The 20,000-nt window shown below is 37.9% G+C and overlaps 2 protein-coding genes across 6 annotated transcripts in view; one reads left to right on the top strand and one right to left on the bottom strand.

The window, feature by feature from the left end:
* LOC119572938 (blastula protease 10-like) overlaps positions 1-5,249 on the top strand; it is a 12,503-nt gene extending 7,254 nt beyond the window's left edge. For 2 of the 5 annotated variants that reach the window (XM_037919904.1, XM_037919897.1), the window contains exons 5-11: positions 399-596; positions 980-1,106; positions 2,251-2,385; positions 3,011-3,091; positions 3,363-3,513; positions 4,190-4,437; positions 4,811-5,249. In XM_037919904.1, the coding sequence (XP_037775832.1) occupies positions 399-596; positions 980-1,106; positions 2,251-2,385; positions 3,011-3,091; positions 3,363-3,513; positions 4,190-4,433 (936 nt within the window). In that variant the 3' untranslated portion in view covers positions 4,434-4,437; positions 4,811-5,249. Of the gene's footprint in view, positions 1-398; positions 597-979; positions 1,107-2,250; positions 2,386-3,010; positions 3,092-3,362; positions 3,514-4,151; positions 4,438-4,810 lie in introns of all 5 variants that reach the window. The other 3 variants (XR_005228743.1, XR_005228746.1, XR_005228745.1) reach the window with 3 other exon arrangements.
* A 5,931-nt stretch (positions 5,250-11,180) lies between these two features.
* The window catches only part of LOC119572927 (FAS-associated factor 1-like), a gene marked incomplete at its 5' end in the record, with an annotated part of 18,969 nt that continues 10,149 nt past the window's right edge, over positions 11,181-20,000 (bottom strand). Inside the window, 10 exon segments of the mRNA XM_037919886.1 lie at positions 11,181-12,115; positions 12,995-13,072; positions 13,713-13,850; positions 14,042-14,131; positions 14,400-14,569; positions 14,812-14,948; positions 18,014-18,168; positions 18,495-18,640; positions 18,942-19,077; positions 19,990-20,000. The exon segment at positions 19,990-20,000 is cut by the window's right edge and continues 79 nt beyond it. Coding sequence (XP_037775814.1) covers positions 12,035-12,115; positions 12,995-13,072; positions 13,713-13,850; positions 14,042-14,131; positions 14,400-14,569; positions 14,812-14,948; positions 18,014-18,168; positions 18,495-18,640; positions 18,942-19,077; positions 19,990-20,000 — 1,142 coding nt within the window.

The raw sequence follows: 20,000 nt of genomic DNA, 5'->3' as shown, positions 1-20,000 counted from the left end.
TCTTACTAAAACGAGAGAGACTGGCCTGTAAAGAGCAAGGGGATGGTATGATCTTTGTTATATTGAGTTAATCAGAAAAAATCTATGTTTGAAGGATTAGTTAATTCAATAAGGGAGAGGAGCAACAAAGATATTGTAATGCAATGCTTGATGACTGGCACATTGTCAAAGCATTTTGTCAACCTGCTAATTAGATACAATTATGCTTGATTAGGGTTCAGCTGCTCGTAAGCCATTCTTTCCCTGAGGCTTCTCGTAATAATGACGTCATGGGTTACACATTAACCCCCATCTCCCTCTCTCATCCTAATATGACTTGCACACCTTATAGCCTATAAAACAAAGCCTGTAACTAATGCCATTTACAATTCAGTCACTCCCACTGTCTCCCTTCATAGCTCGGCACAGTATTGCATGAAATCGGCCATGCACTCGGCCTCCTGCATGAACAATCGCGGAGTGACCGAGACGAGCATGTGAAGATCTTGTGGAAAAACGTCATGCACGGGAAGCAGAAGAACTTTCGTGTGTGGAAAGACAGTCGATTTGATGAAGTGCCTTACGACTACTCTTCCGTCATGCACTATGGGAGTTATGTAGGTAGTTTTAGCTCTTTTATAGTTTTTTTTTGGGGGGGGAGTCTTTTATTTTCTTTTTCTTGATCTTTTTCTAGTTGTGTACATTAATTTTCTCTCTCACATACCAACAAAATAGTTTTAAAAAATAATATAATATAAAAAGTGATACTAATGATGATGGCGATAATGATAATGTATATAGAAATATTGACAACTGTGCTACTAAATGTAAACGACAGCAATTATTACAAGGAAGTTTTATTAGAAATGAGGATAATCAAAATGTAAACTCTCATAGCTACTCATGATAACAATATAACGATGAACTAACTTTCCTTTGTTCTCCATTTCTTCTCCATTTCTTCTCTGTCAAAATTTTCACCTTCCTCTCCCCCCTCCAGTTTTTCGGCCAAGGCGGCCGGCCGACCCTTCTCCCCAGGAACCCTTTCCACCAGCACCTCCTTGGCCAGAGGGATGGCTTTTCCTTCAGGGACATCGCGGTGGCCAACTCCGTCTACGGCTGCATTAGTGAGTTGGTTATTTTCATGTATGGCGTGTTATAGGCGTGGAGTCTTAATGCCTGTGTATGTTTTTTTTTTTCTGTTTGTTTATCTGTGTATGTTATCTGTATGTATGTATGCCTGCGTCGTGTACGCAAACGTCCTCCCGCGTGTTTATACAATCAGCGCAGCGTGATTTTGGATTTCGCCAAAGCGTTTGACTCATTCGACCGCTCAGTTCCATCGAGTAGCGGTGTTAAAGGCATTGCTAACAATTAGTTTAAATCGTACCAGCGCTGTATAAAATAGTATATCCCAGCTGTCATCTGTTATGCACGTCATAACAGATGATGTGTGTGCTGGGGCCTTCGTTGTTTCTTTTATTTATCGCTGATGTGAGCCCTAGTCCTGCTGTAAATTCCACTGTTTGCTGATGACAGCGATAGACATTGTCCTCCAAGTGATAACATTCTCATTGATATAGGTAAACGGCTGATAAACATCACTCACAGGATATCTTGTCATTCGAAATGTCGAAAAACTCATTCACCAAAATACCATCGATTAACAGCTCTAAAAATCTTTACCTTTCGATCCGAATGCAAGGTATAACTTGAGGGATGATTATTCGCCTCAAGTCCCTTTTGTGTATTTATACCGAAGCTAAGGTTACGTAAAATATCATGGTGTTAGAATATGGAGTAACTTGCCAATTGCACGTCGCAGACATACACCCTTCCCTACCCTTCCCTTCCCATCCCTTCCCATCTCATCTCATCTCATCCCATCTCATCTCATCTCATCTCATCTCATCTCATCTCATCTCATCTCATCTCATCTCATCCATCTCATCTCATCTCATCTCATCTCATCTCATCTCATCTCATCTCATCTCATCTCATCTCATCTCATCTCATCTCATCTCATCTCATCCCATCCCATCCCATATTATCACTTCCCATCTTTTTCCTTCCCCTCCCCTCCCCTCCCCTCCCCTCCTCTCCTCTTCCCTTCCCTTCCCTTCCCTTCCCTTCTCTTCCCTTCCCTTCCCTTCCCTGCCCTCCCCTGCCCTGCCCTCCCCTGCCCTTCCCCTCCCCTCCCCTCCCCTCCCTCCCCTCCCCTCCCCTCCCCTCCCCTCCCATCCCACCCCATCCCATCCCTCCTTTCCCCAGAGCGATGGGAAGCCTCCTGCGGCGCCTCGACCCCGAAGTGCGAGAACGGAGGCTACGTGTTCAGGGACTGCCGCTGCCTGTGCCCGCCCGGAACAGCCGGGCCTTCGTGCGCTGCTGTGACCGGGGACTACTATCGTGAGTGCCTGATTAAGCATTGGACTGTTGGATTGTCTTCTCTTTAGAGTGATGTGCGTGTTATTAATGTCTTTGGCGTTATTTCCCACCATCCTTTTATTCATGTTATCGTTTTCTGATGCTGTTTTGATGTTTTATTTGTTTATGTTGTTTTATTACCGTTGTAATCTGTAATTATTCTTTTGATATTGATATTTCATGATTATGAGCGTTTGGTACAAAGTATTATTTTTTCCCATTTTTATTGTCTGTAGTTTCCGAACGGTATTTTAATTGCTACTGTCTGTAGATTTAGTATAAATTAATACCATTAGAACGATTAACCATCAGATATGTATGATAGTATTTTAGAATTATTCCTATTGGTTTCCTCTCAGAATCCCCATCCCAACTCGTCATATCGAAAAGTGTAAGAACAGAATTTAGCTAGAATTTAGATTGCTGTATCTCACTTATCGATCATTAATTCTAGTCAAGCACATTTGTTAATGTTTTTCCTTCACTGAGCGGTGAAAATTTATGCCTGAATATATTAAAATATGACTACTGATGATTATATGTCTTTCACTAAACCCGAAAATCGTAGAAATATAACTGGCATGTAACACGTTTTGATCATGTTTAGCACAGCTGAAGTGTGGCGGTAACGTGACGTCGTCCCAAATCATCTCGTCGCCAAGATATCCGCAGCCCTTTCCTGCGAATTGTAGGTGGTTGGGTTGTAATAGTTTTCAGTCGGTATTGTTTGACTGATTGATTGGTCATACTGATATACGAGATTGTTGTTCTCCTCTCTTTCATGTTTAATATTTGTTTTTCTCCTGCCACATATCTGTTCATCTCTGCCATGGTCAATCGCCACTTCTCTTGCCTCTCTTTCCCTTCCCCTCCTCTCCCATCTCTTCAACTTTACCACCACCACCCTCTCCCTATTTTCCTCAAACCCCACTACCCACCCCAATCCCCCTATCCTCCAGCATGGTGCATGTGGTGGGCGAGAGCACCACGCCCATGCCAGCGCGTGAGGCTCGTCGTGGGCGCCTTCGAGCTCCTGCGCGGTGTGGGCGGCGTCTGCCACTGGGACTTGCTCGAGGTCCGGCTTCGGGACCCCCTTGAGGCGGGCGACGTGTGAGTGGAATCATGGGGTGAGGGAATGGGGATAATGAGGACTAACGAATGTTGAGGAGAGGGGATGGGGAATTGGGGAGTAAAGCATGAGGAATGAAGGGGCGATGAGTGGGTAGTTGGGGGTGTAAAAACTGTAAAAAAGGTTTGCATGTTGTTTTTCATTTAAAAGATTATATTTTTTCCTGATTTACACGCGAACATTTGTGTTCGATCCACATCTCTAGGTGTGTGAATGAGCTCGTAGTACAGATTTTTAAAACTATATTCTTTCGGTTTCTCTTTCTTCCTCTTTCGCTTTCCTGTATCGTATCCTCTCTCCACCGTTTCCTTCTCCGTTTCTCCTTTTCTTCTTCTATCCCTTTCTTCCACTCCCCCTTCTTCCTGTCCCTTTCCATCTTTATTTCCCTCCTCCTCTCCCTCCCTTTTCCCTCTCTTCCTCTCCCCCTCCCGCTCTCTTCCTCCCTCACTCCTCCTCTCTCTTGGTCGCTCCCTCTCTCCCATTCTTCTTTCCTCTCCCTCTCCTTCTCCTCCTTCCCTCTCCTCCCTTTTCTTATACCCTCCTTCTCTATTTGCCCTCCCATTCTCTCCCTCTCCCTCTCCTTATACTCACTTTCCTCTCTCCCCCCCCCCGCTCGCAGTGCCCCGACCCATCGTCCTCCCCCCTCCCGTCCCCCAGGTACTGCGGCGCCGACCTGTCCCCCGGCCAAGAGCTCGTCTCCGAAGGCCGGGACATGTTCATCGTCTTCCGCGGGAGGTATGGCTTCGTGAGCGGGTTTTCGGCTCGGCTGGACTTCGTCGAGGGTGAGAGGGCGGGGAGCGAAGGAGGCGAGGAATCAGCAGGGGTTATGGGAGATGAAGCGGAAAGTGGGCCGACAGGAGAAGGAAGAGGCACTGATGGCGGAAATTCGCTGTTTAATTAGTGACGTGAGCATTTTTTTTATTATTATTATTATTTTTTTCACAGAGAAATGTGTTTCTTAGTGGTTTTGTCGACTCCTTGTTTTCTTGCACATTATTTTGTTTAGCTTTTCTTGATTCTCGTTATTCATATTAACGATTTACTTACTGTGTTAGGTCGCTAATTTCTTTCTTATCTGATTTGTGTTCATAAACTGTATTTAGTTATTTGTCTATATTATTTTCATGTCATACTAAAGTTTGTTTTATGAATAAGATACTTGCTGATATATCGCTGTATTGAAAAAAAAACTTATCAATTGTTATTTTTCTTATTACTCGATGCTTTCAAATGCTCAAAATCGATGTGATTCTCATTTCATATATCTTTCATTCACAGATCGAAATTCGACGAAAATATTTTTCCCGTCGATGTTAAACAGAATCCTTGAAATGCTGAAACTTGGTATTTGCTTTGGCAAGAAGAATGATAAAGATTATGGTGATTAATCGTGATGGCTTGAAATTACAAAATTATTGCAAATAAAAGCTTATATTAAGTATTAATTAACTGTTTTTCCATGTGCAAAGTCACACTAATGGTATATGTCCCTTCATCTGCATCCTTCCGAACTTCAACTGTGTAACTGTGGCAAATGGTGTCCTTCAAACTATACTGCTATGCACATTTATACAAACTTTTTCGGGTTAAGGATATTCGTTTTTCAATTTCTCTCAAATCAACGTGTCTAATGTGTTATCTTATTACATCTTTGGTCAAACATTGTATAATCTCTCTAATGTTTACTTAATACTGACTTTTTTTTGTGTGTGTGTTACTCGGGCAAAGTGTTTAATTGCGCTTTCTCCCCTTCGAGTACGGAGCGGTTTTCAATAACATGCAAAGCGAAATGGTATTTCCATAATACCTTATATTTCTTCGCCAAGCATCCTTTCGGGAGATATTTATTTGGCACCATTTTACATACTGGCTTACATTGTTATGTTATTTGCAAGAATTGTATTTGTATGAATACAGAAAAAATTACTAGACTGACGTCGTGATTGTAATAATATTTATAACCTAAGGTCAAAACAGTAAATATGTAGAGCGGAGGAGGTGGTAGTATTGGTTAATTTAAAAAGCAAATAAATGTGTCAGACATCAAAGGTCAGGCAGTACTATAAGAAATTATTGTAGCGAAAAGGGTAAAGCGGCAGGGGTGAATTATGGTTATATGTGAAACACGCCATAAGCCGTTCGGAACTTTGTGATAGTATATTATAGGTATGGAATTCAAAGGGTAAAGAGGGTGAGTAAATGGGGTAAGGCAAGGGAGGGGGGGGTCAAGGCGATTAGATCAAATGGAGGATACAGGTCCGGGAGAACAGAGACCGCGAATATTCCAAGGAGAGCTATTATGAAACAATCAACGAGTGTGATAAGGAGAAAACTTGGTGTCGGAGAAGCAGGCGAGGCGGAACCCGGGGAAAAAGACGAGGGATCAGGGGGGTAGTGTGGCTAGTATGATACAGTCGGCGTTCGTATCATAATTCATTTGAATCTATTGATTTATAAGATGAGTGTCAACACCGAACTAAACTATAAAAATGTATGCATTTTATTTGTCGACATTGATGTGACTTCTGCAGGAAAATGAAGGTGGCCCACCAGGAGCTTGAAGATTTCTCAATGGAATGAAAAAAGCTGAGAACCTGTTTAAACACTAAACCCTAAAAATTCCATCAATTTATCTGCCGGGATAGTTGACAAATTTACCTGTCAATTACTGCCCCAGTTTTGTACGATTTAAGTCTTCCGTCTTCCAAGTGTATCGATTCGCTGTATTTCCCCGCCAATCCCCTGCCCGTTGTTGCCAGGAGTGGGACTTCCAAGATGGAGACTAGGACCCATTGCTGTAGTTCAGTCCAGTCCCAATCATTACTCAACCTCCAGAATACGTCCCTTCTCTCCTAACATCCTCTACTTCATGTACTATCCCCTCCCTTATTTTTACTCGGCAGCATTATTGTCCACATCTCTGCAGTACTACCTGTTCCTACTACTCCCACTTCTACAAACCTTTTGAATACTCTGTTTAGCCCAGCCAAATGTGATCGATTTTCCCTCCCTTAACGCTTATAACCGGAACGGTCTCCATCTCCCCGACAAACTGCCTTGTGGACTATGATGCAGTTTCAGTACAGTAATACACCATTCCCCAAAGACACCGCCGTAGAGTCCTCCACCAAGATTACTTTCCGTAGACATGACCTTCCCATTAATGTTTATATTGATGGAGATCAACCTCCTCAATGTCAGATCTGTTGGCGTCTAGGCCACCGTGCCAAACACTGGCGCTCAATTGCCACGATCGATCAAAATGTTCTGCAACATCACACACGTGTCAATTGTGGTGGGTCAAACAATGTATTTTAAAGGGGCTGCCCTATCTACAAGTTTGAGTCTGAGGTGACAATTCTGAGAGCCAAACTTGTCCTTGCTTTACGTAAGGTCAGGCAAAAACATGTAGACGAGGTTTTTCTCTTACTCCCTACTCCAATACTGTCCTTTCTTCTACCCCTCCCCTCCCTCCCGAAATATTTATACATCTCCCACATTATTTTCATTATCCCACTTCTACCCCCCCCTCTCCGTCAAATTCTTTTGCCATTCTAAATCCAGACACCCCAATTTCCACCACTATTCTAGACACTCCAATTTCTACTCCTACCCCTCTTTCCCCCTCGTTCAACTTAACCCACTCGACAAGCTAACCGTCCCACCTAATCTTTTCTATCGCATCCTCTCCCTCCGACCCTCAAACATCTGTCTCCTCTCCTCATAAGAAACCCTTTATTTCTCAGACCTCCACAACCAAGTCCACTTTAGAAACTCTAGACGACATTCAAAACTAATCATGATCCAAGAGAAGTTGCCTACACCTCATCCATCCTCCAACCTCTCTGCTCCGATTCCCTCTACACTCAAAGGAACTGCCGACATCCATCCAACCTTATACTCATGTTCCCTCTACATCCCTTCCTCCCACTCAGTACCAACACATCCCATTCCCCCTTCCTTCCCCATTATCCCTTCCGCTTCCCCCTAGATACACACGACTCCTTGGTGTCACAACCCTGGATTCTCTCCCTCCTACTCCTCCTGAAACTGATCTAATTGCCATTTAACCCCCCTTTCTCCTCTTGCTAATTCTGACCTTACACTACAGACATCCTTACCACACTACATCTTTGTCGACTTTCACCCTTGTTAATTCCTACCTTAGCCCATTTACTCACCCTCTCCCCTCTTTGCTCCCTTTCAATGCCATACTATCCTAGACTGCTATGTGACTTTTCAGTAGTACTAAAAGTGAATTTAAACGTCCGTATGTATATGTGTTAAAAATCATACGCAAACACCCAGGTAGAATTTATAAAACAAGTTTGAATTTTGATTTAACAAAGGCTTACTCTTTAGGGTATTTGTCTTTGACAAAGAATTTCTCAAGGACCAACTGACCAGAAGATTGTTGAAGACTTGCTGGAATTGAAATGTGGTTTGGGTAATGGTTAATGGTCACAAAGCAAAATAAGTTTGCTAGATATCAAAGGTCATATTGAATGTGGTATGTCTGAGGATGTCATTTTTTGTCTAGGAATTTCTCAATCTAGTAATTTACAGATAGTTGGTGCACAAAATATGTACCCACTATATGTGTCTGTTTTCTTAGAGCTTTACCTCAGCTAGTAAACGTTTCATACAAAAATATCATGCTTCATATTTACAAACTAAATTCAATAAATAAAACATTTGGAAAGTGAGGTAGAAAATGATCCCTCCTTAGCTCTATTTTTTTTTTCTCTCCATGGCTCTATTCTCTTTCTGACCATGGTTTTCTGCATCTAGAGGCTTATAATTATAGGAAATGAACAAACATACAAGAGACAGCTGGTGAAAAAAGGGCTTAAGTGAATGAAAGTGAACAAACAATATTTGTAAAATTATTTAAATATGACTTTCTCTTTTATTTCAATATCAGCATTGTCACTTTCAGATCTCTGGTAGTGCATCACGTATATGTATGTGTATGTGTATGTGTATGTGTATGTGTATGTGTATGTGTATGTGTATGTATATGTATATGTATATGTATATGTATATGTATATGTATATGTATATGTATATGTATATGTATATGTATATGTATATGTATATGTATGTGTGTGTGTATGTGTGTGTGTATGTGTGTGTGTATGTGTGTGTGTGTGTGTATGTATGTAAGTATATATATATATATATATATATATATATATATATATATATATATATATATATATATATATATATTATATATATATAAACATGAATGAAAGAAGGACTCCAGTTTTTACTTTATGTACATAAAATTGTTTCTAAAACACATCACTCAGTGTAATACAGTGACTCGATTCTCCATTTAACAATATTTTTAACAATAAGGGTCACAGCTGTACCTTGAGATTGAGGCATACATATGTGTAAATATATAAGGGCAGCTGTGAACAAGCAGCAGTCATATTATCTTTAAAAAATGCTTGATTTATTTTCACCTTTTCTTTCCCTTCATTTTTTTAGTGCTGAACATTCAAGAAAAATACTGATACTGTGATTGTGCATGACAATGTAAATCTGCATAAGGGAGGAAGGTATGTGTGGGATAAACAGGAGGGGGGGGGGGTATAAGAAGAAAAAAACGAATAAATAAAAACTGTAATCACTGACAGTGTGGCATTTCATGAATGTTTATGTACATAAATTAAGAAAAAAAAAAAAAAATATACAAAAAAAAAAAAAAATACAAAAAATAAAATAAATGCAACCCTCTATTGGTTTTCTGATGTTTTTTATGCCAAACAAATTTAGTTCAAATCATCACTATCTGACTAGACATGACATAAAGCTACATAAGCTAAAAGAGTAGGCGGAAGGAAGAGGAAAAAGAGAAGAGGAGGAGGAGGAGGATGGAGTATGAAGATGACGAGGGAAGGGGTGCTGGAGGCAAAGATGGAGACAAGCCAAAACAGATAATAAAATGTACAACTTACCTGGAAATAAAAATTCCCTCAAATATAATAACATGCATATGAGAACAATCAGCTTAAAAAGAGACAAAAGCCAAGTTTTTTTTCCCCCCATCTTCTCTGAATTGCATCATCAGTCATCTTGACATTGTCCTTAATCTCACTGCAGAAACATTATAATGCTAACACTACAAGTATATTACTACCTAATATAAATAATAAAAACAAGAACCTTCACATTACTTTTTACTGAATTTTTACATTAATTTTAACAATTCTTTTTTCTTCTGAGGATTGTAACAAGCCGTCTTTTATATGGTTGATGGTTTTACTTGCTCTTCGGTAATGTACACATAAAGACTAAGGCATCGTTATATAATACAAACCAACATGGTGTAAAAAAAAAAAAAAAAAAAAAAAAAAAAAAAAAAAAAAAAAAAAAAAAAAAAAACTTTCAGAAAAAGTGTGTGTGTGTCCCTTAACATATACATATACGTTATTTATACAAATAAAATATATATATATGTACATATATAAATACACTATATAAACACACATCACAAAATAAGATGCTTAAATGCTGTCTTACTGGTACATTTCTATTTTATTTTACTTTTTCTTCATATCACATGCAAGTAATGCTTGCACATTTAAAACAATGTAAATGTCTATATCATTAACAAAAGAAATAAGAGAAAATGAAGGGGAAAATATACAAAACAGGGAGGAGGGAAAAAAGGAAACGGTATTTTTATATTTTGTTTTCATAATTAACAATCTAAAAAAAAAAAAAAAAAAAAAAAAAAAAAAAAAAAAAAAAAAAAAAAAATTTGTAATTCACTCGTCTGAACGCAAACCCAAGAAAAAAATCACCAGCGACGAGTCCCTTAAAATGCCTATATATATATTAAGTTTGTTGACTTCAGTTGTGATCAGCCATATGATGGCCAAGGATATATAAGTCGCAGGTTTACATTTTGTAAACAACTCTTAAAAAAGAGAGAAAAAAATTAATGAAAAAAAGAGAGAGAGAAAATAAAAAGACAATTCAGGGGCATATAATTTCCTAAAGGGAGTGGGTAGTGGTGAGGGAGGAAGAGGACGAGGGTGAACTTTGCAGTCAAAACCTCTTGTCTTGCTCTGAACCCTTTTGAATATTCTTTCACTGGTTTCAGTTCACACCACAAGGACTCTTTTCAGATGGCAAAGTAAGAGAAAAGGGAAAAAAAGAGTGAGAGAGTGCATGAGTGTGAATGTATAGGCATGTATGTTTTGCAGATGTGTGCAGAAGCAGCATGTGGATATGTGTGTAAATGTGTGAATTGGCATGCCAACATGAGTGGAAAAGTGCGCTTAATAAAAAGTACATCAACTTGGTATATATAAACACAAGTGGGGCCAAAGGTCACAAAACGTTATAGTGAAGGTGGGGAAGCAGCAACAAGAATCTGTCCTTGAAATTACCAGTTACTTTACTATTATGATCAATCTATGCACCTCATCATTACAATTATCCCTATCCCTTTTTCCGTCCAGAATGGTTCTACTGCCTGATAAAAATTGGGTGACAAAATGAGACATACTTCCTTTCTATCAGGAGCTTGGAACCTGTGTTAATCTTCCGAGAAATGTATCCTCAGCTTACTTGTCATTTCTAATCATCCTCATCCTTTTTTTTTTTTTTTTTTTTTAGTTTTTTTTTTTTTTATATATATATTTTTTTGTTCATTTTTGTTTTGTTTCCTTAAAGGCTACAATAATCTTATATAAAAATGTAGAGTATATATCTGCAATTCCAGTAATTTACTACTATACAGTCAAGCCTAGTGATAAAGAGATCGTGACCCAACGAGAAATGCTCCAAGTAAAAAAAAAAGTATAAGACAGAAACAGAATAAAAAGCAAAGTGATTATGATGGTAGCAATGATGATAATGATGTTTAATTATAATAATAATACCAAAAAATTAAAAAGAAAGGGGGTATATCCTAGCTACACATGAACAAAAAGAAGAAAAGAAATAAGGGAGAGCGAGGAAAAAAAAAAAAAAAAAAAAGTCCACTGTGCATCTTCCTCCCAACTTATTGACTACCACTTGGACACTTTTTCCTTTTCTTCTTCTCTGTCTCCTTCTACTACTTCTTGGAGAGGAGGAAAAGCTTTCTCTTCTTCCTTTTCCCTCCTTTCTCCATCTTCACAGTGTACATGCAAAACACCCGGGGGGTCTCGTCTCTTTGTCAAATCACAGGAGTCTTTTTTTTTTTTTTTTTTTTTTCTTCTTCTTTCTTTTAAGGACTCTAAGGGGGAAGGGGAGGCTGGGGGTTGGGTGAAGGAAAAGTGAAGTGTTGCCAGAGGGGATCAAAGGGGAGGGGAGGAGGAAAGGGAGACAAAATGGTGTGTCACCCTAAAAGGACTCTTTTGAAGCTTCCAGGACTGCACGAACATACAAACACAGATGTTGATGCATGGGATGTGTCTGTGGGCATGTAAGGAGGGGGTATGGAAGGCAAGGGAGGGATAGGGGTATGGGGGCATTGGACAGCCCCTTAGAGACTCCTCATCGCTCTTCAATGTTCAAGGTCTCTTGTGGGTACAACTTGTAGTCCATCAAGGTTTTGGATGTGTCAAGAGAGCTCACCTGCAAAGGAAAATGGGGTAAAAGAAGAGAAGAGCAAGAGCTTCACTGAGTTAGGATCAACCTGTGCTGTGCATTAAATCTGACTGTCAATGAACTGTTCTGGCAAAACCCTGACAAAGTCAAATATTGCAAAGCAATTTATTGAACTAGCAGTTTGTAATAAAACTCTAGTATATATATCAAGTTAGACACTGAAATCAGTTCCCACTTCTATTGATCCTAGTAATATAATCCAAAGAAAAGGGAAGTGGTAATCAACAGTATAACATCAGCTTTAAAGTTCTAAAATGGAGGAGGAGGAGGAGGAGGAGAGGAGGAGGAGGAGGAGAGGAGGAGGAGGAGGAGGAGGAGGAGGAGGAGGAGGAGGAGGAGGAGGAGGAGGAGGAGGAGGAGGGTGAAGGGAGAGGAGGAGGAGGGGAGAGGGAAGGAGAAAGGGAGAGGAGGGGGAAGAGAGGAGAGAGGAGGGAGGGGAAGGAGGAAGAGGAGGAGGAGGAAAGGAGGGAGAGGATGGAAGGAAGAAGGAAGAGGAGAGGAGGAGGAGGAAGAGGAGGAGGAGTAGAGTAGGAGGATGAGGATGAGGATGAGGAGGAGGAGCAGCAGCAACAGCAGCAGCATCAGGAGAAGAAAAGAAGAGGAAGAGGAGGAGAAAGGGGAAGGGGAAGGGGAAGGGGAGGAAGAGGAAGAGGAGGAGGAGGGTTGGAGAAATAGGAAGGGTATCAGAAGAGACAAAGAAGTAGGAGAAGGTAGGCCAAGGTGGAGGAGGAGGAGAAGGAGGAGGCTGAGGAGGAGGAGGAGAAGGAGGAGGCTGAGGAGGAGGAGGAGGAGGCTGAGGAGGAGGGGGAGGAGAGCAATAAAATCTTAAAACCAAACGAAACGTACATCTCTGCGGGGCCAAGACTGAAGACACTTGTATTCATCTGCTGGATATCCTTTGACATGCAGAAAGTTGAGCAGAACCTGTGGTTGCAAAGAAAAGAAATAGTTTTATTGATATTTCTACTTGAAATTATTCTGTAGAGTAAAACACACAACATTGTAATTTATGTGACTAAAGGAAATAAAAGGAAAATTAAAGTTTGCTTTAATCCTGAAAACAATAATTCATCAGGTTATCCCCCACCCCCCCCTGCTGCAAACCAACCACAATTTTCCATTAACAGCAATTGCATGATTCATGCTGGTACATCAAAACAGTTACTGACCTGTAGTGAAAAAGTTTACCTCTTGTATATGAAAGAAAATGGGAAAACTTAAAAAATACATTAAGTTTAGGGAGAGAATTCACTGTGGCTTTGAGAATGGAAGATGCCAAACACTACCAAATGTACTACTTTGCTCTCACTATGTCCCATTCATACTGTGGGAACACGGCCTACAACTCTTTGACAGCTGTTGCTTTGTTGACACAACTCAGCTTTAAGGGAAAATTATTGATGTACATTAGACAGCTTTAACTTTTGTGGATAAAAAATAATCATCTTGGTACTACTACCCTAGGCAATAGGTTCCACTGTACAATTCCTGAACACAGAAACACTTCTCTATGAAACATGGTTCCAAACTTTATAGGCTGAAGCCCCTGAAATCCTGTGCTGACCTGGAGAGTGGTGTTTGCAAGGAAGTTGCGGTGGAAGGTCTCTCCTCCAGGTATCCGAAATCTGAGGGTTGACACTGGTTCTTTGCAGTCTGGCCCAGGCTCATCTGGGAGGTCTGTCTCTAATGATGCTCTCACAGCCTGTTTGTAAGAAGGGCATTTATTTGGTCATTTAAGTCTGATGGTGATGGATGGAAAGCAAAAAAAAGAAAAGAAAAGAAAAATAAAAGAAACAGAGAAATAAGATTAAATACATATATTTCACTTCAAAATCAAGCAAAGATCCTGCCTTTATCAACATATTTCAATCACTCTAAAGCCATGACACAGACCTGCTTAATTGCCTCTTCCTGCTGTTTGATGGACTCCACTCTCTCTCTCTCTTGCTTCTCTTCCATTTCTGCTTGTTTCTTTGCAGCCGCCTATGGAATTATCATTTTTACATAATTATGATTAATGTTTAAATTAACCAAACTCCAAAACTGTCAATAATTTTCACTCCATTTAGGTAATGGTTATGTAAGAGAACTTTTACAATAAACATTACTAAAACTCTCTAAACAATCCCTTAACAATATCTTCAAACCTCTAAAAGTTTCCCCTCAAACCCTGGAAGACTATTCAAACATTCCTCCCCTCACTCTCTCCTACATCCCAGTTCCTCTATGTCTTATGCTCCTATCCACCCACCTTTGCTCTGTCAGCAGCCAGAGACTCCAAATATGCTGCATCTTGCTCTGCCTTGACTGCTTCCCTGGCTTCTCGTGCCTCCTCCTCCTGCACTTCCGTCACTCTTTGCTCCTCAAACATTTCCATTGCATGGAGTAATGCTGTCATGACCTCATCTAGGACTGCATTGCCTGTTAGTGGTGAAGGTGAAAAATGAAATGTTAAAGGTTATAGAAAATGTTCCAAGACTTTTAATTACAAAAGAGCAAAAGAAATATATAGGATCTCACACAAGGTACACTGCAAATCATAAATCCCTCCTTTCATCAAAACTTTTAAAACAAATACTACAGACTTAAAACACAAACATCTATAAGAGAGGAACAGAGGGGTAATAAATATAAATTACTTCTTCATATTTAACAAAACTTACCATGTATGACTGAGAGAACCTCAATGGTTCCTCTCGTCCGTGTAATGACAAGCAAGGCTGGGAGCTTGTCAACACTGAAAGTCCTTACAGTGGTAGAGGCCATAGAGCCAAAGTGTGTGGTTACTAAGTTCAATAACCTGTGGAAAGGAATAGAATAAAAATAAGGGTAAACTTGACAAAAAAAAAAAAAAACTTGTTTTATAAAATGCTTTACATGATTCTGTTATTGCTCTTTTCCTGCTGGATCTGGATAATGCCATGAAAAAAATTGCTGAAATGTTTTGTCATGGAGGAGGAGGTGGAGGAAGAAGAAGAAGCAGGAGGAGGAGAATAGGCTGAGGGACAGGTGACAGGAACATCTTGTCAGGGGAAATAGTTGCAAAGTGTCTAATGATGGAGATGTTTTATCATGAGTACACAAAGCACTTGGAGTGAGATTGACTCAGTGGTCCTTCAGGAAGGGGTTCATTCACGAGCTCCTGCGGAATTTCCACTGGTCCACGAAGGTAAAGTGTACAATCTGTGCATTATGCCTGGGAGACAGCTGTCTCTGGGGAGGACACTATGTCTACATGCTAAACACTAATGTCTATTATCTTGATAAGGCATAAAAAATTATAAATACAGACTCCATGGCAAAACAACAAAAATGCATCTACAGAAAAAAGGGCATATCTATATCTATATCTATATCTATATCTATACATATATATATAAATATATAATATATATATATAATATATATATAATATATATATATATATATATTATATATATATATATAATATATATATAGTATAAATATATATACTTATATATTAATTATATAATATATATATATTAATATAATATAATATATTATATATATATTATAAATTATAATTATATATATATATATATTATATATATTATAATTATATATATATAATATATATATAATATAATATATAAATATATATATATATATATATATATATATATTATATAATAAGTATATAATATATATATAGTATATATTATATATATAATATATATATATATATATATATATATATATATATATATATATATATATATATATATATAATATATATATATATATTATATATATATATATATATATTATATATATATATATATTATATATATATATATATTTATATATCATATATATAATATAATTATATATATAATATATATATATAATATATAATATATATTATATATTATATATATATTATTTATATATTATATATATTATATATATATATCATTATATATATATAATTATATATATAAATATACTATATAATTATTATAATATATATATATATATATTATATATAATATATATATAGTATTTTTTGTTGTGTGTGTGTGTGTGTGTGTGTGTGTGTGTGTGTGTGTTTTGCCGAGCCTATAAACTATATACTTGGGAAAGTCACCATGCAAGGAAGCCTATAGCCTGGACTTTGCACCCAGATCCAATAGGTTAAGGGGAACAGGCTGGTCAAAATTGGGCTGAAAATGCTATTATTGACAATTTACTTTGCCTAAGCTTGCCAAATTTCCAAGTGTTTTGGGGGTTTTACCTTATGAAAGTTACCTCCCTATACTGCAAATTTACAAATTCCCAATGGAAAATGGGGTATAGTATTGTTGAAAATTAGTGTGCTGTCCAATACTAACCTGATATACTTATATCTAATTTTCAAAATAAACTCATGCACACACGCTGTTTTGTAAATATCAGTGATAAACGAATAAGAGTAAATTATGTACATTTGAAAAAGTAACTATCTCAGAACATTACTTTTTTCTACTTCCTGACCCTGCCTAGGTCAGATATTTTGTCCTACTTGAGGTGAGAATGGTCTCATTTTACCTATAAATAAAATATCTATAACTTGACTAGATGGCTCCACATATGCTTAACCCCTTGGATTTGGGCGATGTGACCATTACATACTGTAAAAATTTGGCTTTAGGGTCAAATGACATGAACATGCCATCATGGAAAAATTTGTCTGAGGGCCAGTTGATGGGAACATGTTCAGAGAACCTTGGCTGAATGCTGGGGTGACAGGAATGACTCACCATGAGTGCAAAGAGCTTGGACAGTGATTAGACTCGGTGGTTATTTAGAAAAGGGCTTGTGTTGTTTCCAACTTTAAATGAGTGTGGAATGTACCAGGAAGGACACTATTTTCATGCTCAGAATCCTATCTTTTACAGTAAAGTAAATATTACAAAAATATTCAAAAATGGCACAAGATGTTACTTATTGCAGAGAGTAATCACATAGTATGTGCAAGGAAAATATTCTATTACCATCTTGATCCAGCATATCAAATGACAAATTGTATACTTTGAAAAATGGCAAAAAAGGAAAAAGCACTTATGCGGGAAAAGAGATAAGAACAATGCAATGGGAAGGCAAGGAGTCTTAAAGCCACATGAATGTTCATGCATACCCTGGTCTACAAACCACACACATGGGAGAGTCACCAATTAAGCAAGCCTAATGCCTGGATTTTAGACCATGTGTGGACTCAATTACTAGTCCTTGATCACATTCATTTACTCTTTTCCCTGACTTTCAGTGAACTTATTCAAATATTACTGCAGTTAGCGTTGTTAATAACATTAAATAATACAGTCAATAATAATAATAATAATAATAATAATAATAATAATAATAATAATAATAACAACAATGATAATAGTAATAATGATGATAACAACAATAATAATAACAACAACGACAATAATAATAACAATAATAAGGAATGGTATTATTGGAAAAAAATGGAAAGGGGAAATCTAATAACTGACTCTTATGGCTTGTAAAGCCGTCTCTATGTAAATAAAATTCACAAGACAAAACTACGGTGGACAGCACATGTGCCCAACAGCAATGGGTTAAGAAAGATACTAAACTTTTACTTATTGAAGACTCTCATTCTGACAGATGTCCAGTTAGTGTTGGCTAAAGTGGATGCTATATGTCAAACCAAGAATCATTGTTTGTTTTCAGTGTATTTCTATTGAAACCTCATCTATACTTATATCTTCTTCTATCATGATGCTATATAAATCAGGATATTTCAACCTGAATAATACATTTAACTGCACATTAACTAAAACTTACTTCCTTGCTTGGTCAGAATCTAATAGGTAGGATACCAAATCCCTTACTTACCTGGCTTTGTTAGCTTCATGTGTGAGATCCCAACCCCAAACCACAAAGTTTGCTGAGAGGTAGTCCACCGTGGAGAGCTGACAGAGAGCTTGTGAGCAGAAAACATTAGACAGGACGCTGCCATCATGATGCAAGTAAACAGCCAACAACTTTCTCTGTTAAAGAGTAGGAGAGAGATGTTTTATTTATAAAAAAAAAAAAAAAAAAAAAATCTGAATAATTTTAAATATATAAAAATTTTTTTGCAAGTGCTGAATATCACCTGAGAATGCTCTACTCCAATTTCATGTAACATCCCAATTTACATGGTACATTAGTATAAATACAAACAAATAGGTTATGTAAATAAAAAATGCAGCAATTAATTCAAACTGAGTCAAAAGTTGCCAAGCATTGTATATACAATCCATTTGAGGAAACCATTTGCATAAAGCAGTGTTATAGGCACTATAACACTTCTTTAAGCATTTCAATAACCTACATTTTTCGCTGGCAGCTGAACGGACTCCTTGAGCGCATCCTCTAGCGATCCCTGGTAGAACATGGGCACACAATTCCCATAACGATTGCGGAACTCCTCTGAGAAGTGTATTACACCCATCACCTCATCCTCTATGTCGGCAGGGACTGAAGAAGAAATAATGAGAAACAGGAGCTCTTCATTTCTTTTACTTTTATAGATGTTTATGTCTATGAAATGATGAATATTAAGAATTCTGTTTCACCTCATCTGGTTCTGTCTGCTTCAATAGCTCTAATATATATATATATATATATATATATATATATATATATATATATATATATATATATATATATATATATATATATATATATACATATATATATATTCTCGTTTCTCTACTCATTTACTTTTTAAGACCTATTTCTTATACACTCTCAATTTAACTCTTAATCAAACACTCACTCAGTGTCTGTGGCTTCTTGGATGAGGGCACATCTACATCCATCATCCCAAAGAAGTCATCATCATCATTGAGAAGCTCTGGAGTGTCTTCGAATTCTTCACCCGAGGCGTTATCGTCCTCTGTATCCACCAGTGTCTGAAGGGGTCAAGGAGTATTTGTTTAACTAAATGCAGGTACAGTTTCTATTAGTTTAATCTGGAGTATGTACTGTGGAGCTTTAGATGTTGACAAGCTGATACTGGGATCAGAATGACTGCTGCTCTGACTTTTGAACTCATTACAAGGTATTTTCATACAGTATTGGATGAAATGTTTCGGAACATTAAAAAATAAAAAATACCAATCTACAGCAACAATGTTCAAGGCCCCTTCTGAGCAAAGTGTATGCATATCTTAAAGTTAATATGGTAAAAATGACAACTAAAGAACCTCGTGTTAGTACAATAGTCATGAACATAATGCTAACTGACATGTTAACAAAACTAATGATTACATTAGTGGTGATAATTTCATAATAACAATTCGATTACAACTAATATAATTACTCAAAAAGAAGAAGAAGAAAAAAAAAAGTTAGCATAGGAATTCTTGCACCAGTGAGAGTCAGTTTTGCAATATCTTGGGTCAGTATTATCGGATGTAGTGGGCCCATATTTTAAGATAGATGTATGAGTCTGTTCAAAAAAGGCTGTGGAGTATTAGTCAGTCTGTAGGGAAGGGAAGGGAAGGGAAGGGAAGGGAAGGGAAGGGAAGGGAAGGGAAGGGAAGGGAAGAAGCAATGAGATGGAGGAGGAGGAAAATGAAGAGGTGGAGGAGGAGGAGGAGGAGGAGGAGGAGGAGGAGGAGGAGGAGGAGGAGGAGAAGGGGGAGGAGGAAGGGAGTAAGGAGGGGAAGGAGGAAGAGGATGGAAGAGGATAACGACAAAATAAAAAAATTGAGGCTTGCATAACACTATATTTATAATTGAATCCCCCAACACTGTGTTCAAGATAGTTGAAAAAATAGGGGGAAAAGAAAGATTGAGATATTGCCATAAAGTTATGTTACCTTTCTCTGGG

The sequence above is a fragment of the Penaeus monodon genome, chromosome 1, assembly GCF_015228065.2.
Source record: "Penaeus monodon isolate SGIC_2016 chromosome 1, NSTDA_Pmon_1, whole genome shotgun sequence".
NCBI lineage: Eukaryota > Metazoa > Arthropoda > Malacostraca > Decapoda > Penaeidae > Penaeus > Penaeus monodon.
The sequence above is the reverse complement of the archived record's forward strand: the minus strand, read 5'-3'. Positions and strand labels throughout refer to the sequence as shown.